The sequence below is a fragment of the Chiloscyllium plagiosum genome, unplaced genomic scaffold, assembly GCF_037043375.1.
Source record: "Chiloscyllium plagiosum isolate Xiang-an unplaced genomic scaffold, Cpla_swu_hap1 HiC_scaffold_31, whole genome shotgun sequence".
Classification (NCBI taxonomy): domain Eukaryota; kingdom Metazoa; phylum Chordata; class Chondrichthyes; order Orectolobiformes; family Hemiscylliidae; genus Chiloscyllium; species Chiloscyllium plagiosum.
This window is the reverse complement of record NW_028270169.1, coordinates 8,154,090-8,160,089: the sequence shown is the minus strand read 5'-3', so window position 1 is coordinate 8,160,089 and position 6,000 is coordinate 8,154,090. Positions and strand designations below refer to the sequence as shown.

Sequence of the window (6,000 nt, the reverse complement as noted above, 5' to 3'; positions counted from 1 at the left end):
TCATAAAGAGGTTAAATTGTGCAGAGTGCAAATATTGGAAACAGTCAAATGTTCTGAGTATTGGTCGTTCACTGAGTTATTCAAAAAATACAATGTTCTTACATTTAGGATATATAAAATATGGTTAAAATAGTGGCCCTGGTCTCTGATAAGATATAGCACCCACTGAACAAGACTCTTGTTGAATCAAACTGTTCATAATTTGAATATTGGAAGTCTTATTTAAATTGTAATCACAACACTTCATATTGAGTTTGTCACATTTAATGTTTTTTCTCAATTGAAAATTAATACTTAATTTCTGGTCCCACACAGCCCTTCACCAATGTGTGAAACTGGAAACAATTTAACTTCTGTGCTCAGCTTGGGTTCTGATCCCAACACATTTCTGCCATTGGCTTAGAACAATTTGTGACTGTACAATAATATTTTATTGGCTACATTTTGCAGCTGAAATGGTTTCTGCACAGTCCTTAAAGTTGAACCATGGAAGTCATCACTCAATTAATCCACCAGATAAGTCTGTCATAATTTTTTAAAAGTTTTTTTAATGCAACGATCTGACTCTGGTATAAATAGGCAGGTTGGGCATTTGCTGAATATGATATTCACACAGCTCATGGATCTGATAACATATTTCTGAATGTGTTAATGTACTATTCCACCAAGTTTCTTGTAAAATACATCATATACAATATGCCCCCAGCACATATCCTATATATGCATATTTAAAGCTGAATATAATGTGTTGAGAAAAAATGTTTATTACTGCATAGCATATTCTTCTATTTGGTCAATATTGTTGACAGACTCCTTAAAAATTTTAAGGTAAACAGACTATTTACAGGTAAAACCCATGGCAGAGAATATACAACATATTGAATTATTATTTTCAGAATGCGTTGTTTCTTAAATTTAATTTGAAGCAGATGTTTACTGTAATGTTACATTATTTGGTGGAGAAATGTAGTTTCTTAAGCAGATATAATAAATGTAATGGGATAGGTTGTCTCATTGCTGTGTACGTTCTGCTTCATTTAGGAAATGCGCAATGTTTGAGCAACAAATTCTTCATTTGTTTGACTGTATTGCTCATGAAAACTGAATGTTGATTCTGCTAACACTACACTGCCTTGTCCAGCACTCAAATGTCAATATGTAATAGTTATCGCTGTACAAAGTATTGCTAATTACCCAATCAGTCATCCCTATAGGTCCATGCCAGTTAATGTTCCACACATTTCTCCTTCCACTTCTTCATCTAACCCTATTCTACTATTCCTTTATTCCTGCAATAGTTACTGAGCTTCCTATGAATGCATTCTGACTGCTGTTTGGTTAATGAAGTTTGATTGACCAATGCAAGTTGTGTTGCCTGGTTTTGATTTAATCAGTTAATTAGGACAGCTACCAATCCTTGCAGTAACTTCATCCTAACCATAGTCCAACCAACAGCAATCTCTTCCCAAGCTGTATAATTTGATGTTTAATTTCCACGTTGTTTTCTTGTATTTCAGTTCTGATGAATGCAAAATGAAAAGCTTTAACTTCATGTCATTTTAGCAATGTTTAAGTCTGTAGTACCAAGGATTCAATTGACTAACATGGGAGGATTCAGATTTGCCCAAGTGGAATCTATGTGTTCAAAGGGAAATGTTAAAAAATGCTATTTTTGAAGCCCTCGTCTGTACTTTTTTTAAGTGTGAACTTAAGAAATGGTCATTCTAAACCTGTTTTCATTAATATGTATGACATTTTGGCAGGCTTTTAAATTAACAATCCCAACAATCCTCCTGAGCTATTCAGCCACACCAATTTGACTTTTTTAAATTACCATGTGTATATAACTGCACAAAATAATTTAGAGGAGTTCACACATTTGAACAAATCACTTGAATACTGTAAAACAAAAAAATTTGGTCTTTAACCCCCAGCAGAAAATGTTTAGTTTTTCTCTCATAAATATCAATATAGAGTAACACAGCATCATATTAGGATTTTATTATGACACTTATTTGCATATGCTTCAGTTATTTATTATAAAATTTCTACCCTTGTTTTCAAATTACTCCATGGTTTCACCTCACCACCATCCCAAGTTTGTAATCTCTCCAGCACTAAATCCTCAGTGATTTCTGTAGTTCCCTCTCATATCTCTAATTTTTATTTCTCCAGCATTGATAGCTGTACATTTATTTCAATTTTCTAAGCTCTAAAGTTCTACCTCTAATCATCTCTGCCTTTCTACCCCTCTTTCCTTTTCTAAGACACTCCTTAAAATTTCACTCTTTGACCAAGCTTTTGGTCACCTGTAATAATATCTCTTGGCCCAGTATCAAATTTTGTTTGACACTGCTCCTATAAATATAAATGTTTGAGAATAATATATTTTAATGAAACAATAAGTAATTTTCAGGTTGAAAATGATGGTGAGATAATGATGGTATGTAAGTCATTGTAGGAATACTATAATACCTAGGGCATGTTACCTATTGGAACTGCCAATGGTTCGTTTTATAACTTACGGAAAGGTAAGAAATTCATTGATCCTCACTAATACACTGAATTGCTTCCTATCAACAGCTCATGGTTAAAGATTATCAATTTTAATTTTATTTTCTTTAATATGTTTTCTTCTACTAACACGTAATTGTGCCCTTTCAGCTACACATACAAGCAGTTATTAACAATCAATTGCTGAAAACATCCTTGTGATTTTAATTTTCAAAATATTGTTCACAACATTCTCTTGCAGCTGTATTTTAAACCTATATGAAACACTGTACTGCGCAGCATTCCACTTGCAAATTAAGACTGATATTTTTGGCATTTTAATTAATATCATGCGACAAAATACAATTGCAGATTTCAGCACCAGTATCCCTATTGATGCCTTTTTTTGGGCTTACTCATGGTACAAACCGTCAGTTTGGCCACAAAACAAGAATGATTGTGCTTCAAAAAAATGAATCAATTTCAAACTATGGTTGTACATCACAGTGAATGAAAAGGCACTATAAAAATGCAAGTTCATTCTTTTACCATGCTGTGCAGTACCGAATGCATGAAGAGCTCAATGAAACTATTTTATGGAAGCATCCTATCAGTGCAGTGCAAGGAGCACGATTGAAGAATTGGCAGCAAACTATTGGCTTGACCTTGCATGGCATTGCGCAGCAATTGTACTTTTCATGTCAGTTTAATGTTTGCGGAGCGAATTAAGCTGTTATTTTAGTGATTGAATATGGATCAATTGCTATGGTGTCCCCTTTCAGTAGTCTCATAATGTTGTACAATTGTAAGAGAAACTATGAAGCGATACTGGCCAGTTCTGTACAAGAGAAAAGGGAAGAACTGAGTTTGAATCCAACACATCCATCTTGTGGTACCTTCTTTCAGAGATCATTGCACGAGCAGAAGGTTATTTATCCACCTTTTTCGTTTAGATAATGTATTGAGTCACAAAGAAAGGACGTTTTACAATGATTTTTGTGCAGGGTTTAGAGGAACAAATTTATAAACAATCTATTTACAGTTTCACCACTGCTAGCATACAGGAAAATATTCCTTCTCCCAAAAGTGCCTGTACATTTCACATTTTCCTTACTTAGAAGACTGCATAGTATCAGAAAATAGTTGAAGAAAGATTGTGAAGAACGTGCACTGAAAAGCAACTTTTGAAAACATGATTGAGAGGTTTAATGGATGTCAGCAGTTGGAAAGTTAACTGACATCTGACTGTACAGAATTGTTACGGGGTTAAGCACTAAACTATAACGTCAGTTGAAACACAAAGGTGTTAGGCACTGGTGTGGCTTAATAAAATGTTGCAAAGATTCAGCTATTATCTGAATTTAGGATGGTGTTTCTGAAAAGTTAATCTAAAAGTGCTTCACATTTGTAAACCACTATTTACCAAATTGGTTCACTGATTATGCAAGTTTGATAAATACTCCTTTTTCTCAATGTTCTCTGCATCAATATTGGAATCTCACCTCATTGTTTACACAGGTTTTACACTGCAAACAACTGATTACCCAAGTTTGCAAGCAAGTGAGTTTTCTTAGAAACTGCATGTAAAAGGCTGTATAGTTATGTCAAATTATGCACATGAAAATGGCTAGTTTACATGGGTAATTAAGCAAACAAATATATATTTGGTATTATTCAGTAACTGGACACTTTTTCAAAGGTTAAATAACAAAAAAAAAATAATTACAAGTTGGTGCTTCTCACAGTGCAGTGGATTCAGTCACAGTCACACTGCATTACAGAACACAAGGACTTTGGTTCTTCCCCGCGATCCTGGTGGCCCCACAAACAACAACCAGGGCCAAGCAACAGAAAGTTCTGGGTTTATGTGATCTCAGACCCAAATGAGGAAGAGTTAATTGATAAGCAAGTTGCTTTCTTAAGAAGGATTTTGCTTTCCCTGGGGCCAGTTCAGTGCAGCACTGGCAGACAGCTGGCAGCAATTTTTGCAGAATGAAGCACAACATGAGCAGGCAATAGGAGATGGGATGGGTGGAGATAACCCCAGCAGAATAGGGGCTAGGTCGGAGAAAGAAAAATTTTAAAATGATTACAGCTCCAGCCACTGAATTCACAGTCATCAAAAATTATTCATAGATAGATGATTTTAAAATATGATACTGCTCTTTATATATTCCACTATTGGATATAAGCACAAAATACTTGTCCAAAATAGCGCTGTCCATACAAGGATGTGCAGAATGTTTAGACTTCCCAGTCTAGTCACATAGAACTTCACAATAGGAGAGTACTGAAGCATTGCCCATTATGTATTTTTAAGTTTACTCAACGCATCTTTGCAAAAAATGTTTTTACATCTCCTCAACATTGAGCAAGAATTGCATAATCTAAACAAAGTAGTGAAAAGCAGGAGTATTCTTGGAGTACTATCCTGAAAGTCAATAATAAAATATCTCTAGTTTAGCAGAGTCAAATTGAGAGATTGTATCGAGGCAACTTCAAAGCTTTTGCAGTGTGAAATCTATCTGCCTAACATTAGAAATCCAAAACAGTTTCTGCATCCTTCTTATTAATACCGCTTGGTTATATCAGTCTGAGTCAACTGTCTGTCCAGTTTGTCACAGGCCCCAAACCAGAATGGTATTGGGTAGGTAGCTCCCTTGGTAAAGATAGGCTTTGTGAGAAAAGGAATTCCCGAGTGTTCTGAGTGTGAGGAGAAGGTGGCACTCTCTCGTGTGGTGAGAGAGGAATTCTGTCCCGTGGAGAACATGAAGAAATGGGTACCCGTTGTCGAACCTGGTGTTGAGGTGGCGAATGATAGCCACTGAACTGTGAATCACAGGGAGGCTGTGTGCTCTGTCCTGGGATGGTAGAGAGGTGGGGCATCATGGCTGTGGTGGTGAAGTGAGCTGAGAAATGCTGATAAGGAACAGTTTCCATGGTCTGAACACTGCAGTTACCATATGGTGGTACTGAAGCCCACATGTTGCAGTTTAATGTTTGAGGAGGATGCTCCTCGGCAGCAGCTCCTCCAGGCACATCACTTCCAGCAGTGGAAAACATGCAGGCGTCCCTTAGATCGGCCTCATTTCGATAGGATGGGCTCATCACCTGTTGGTCATATGGCGGCGGACGAAAATAATGTTCTTCAGCAATGGAAGTAGGGGCTTCTAGAAAAGGCCGCTTACACGACAGCTCTGGATGACCATGGGCTTCTGAAAGGAGGCAAAAATATGTTTATCATTGTCATTAATCCCATGGCAGGACAAGAAATCACTACAGACACACCTTTCTGCAGCCACATGGCAGTGATAGTCATATATTAAGGCAACACACCACTGAAAATACTATTTATCTTTGAATCTACTAATGACAAATATGTTGTTAAAAATAAGATCTATTTTTAAAATGTTTCCTTTTATAATTTCTGCCCATCTGTATCTTTCCCTGTTATCGATTTTTAAATTTCTTTGAGAGAGTTTCATGATGATCACGGTGACAAATCGT

General features: G+C 36.2%; 1 protein-coding gene across 1 annotated transcript in view; it reads right to left on the bottom strand.

Annotated features, from left to right (window-relative positions):
- Positions 1-274: 274 nt before the first annotated feature.
- LOC122563893 (T-box transcription factor TBX4) overlaps positions 275-6,000 on the bottom strand; it is a 120,363-nt gene continuing 114,637 nt past the window's right edge. Inside the window, exon 8 of the mRNA XM_087977198.1 lies at positions 275-5,708. Coding sequence (XP_087833324.1) covers positions 5,092-5,708 — 617 coding nt within the window. The 3' untranslated portion in view covers positions 275-5,091. The remainder of the gene's footprint in view (positions 5,709-6,000) is intronic.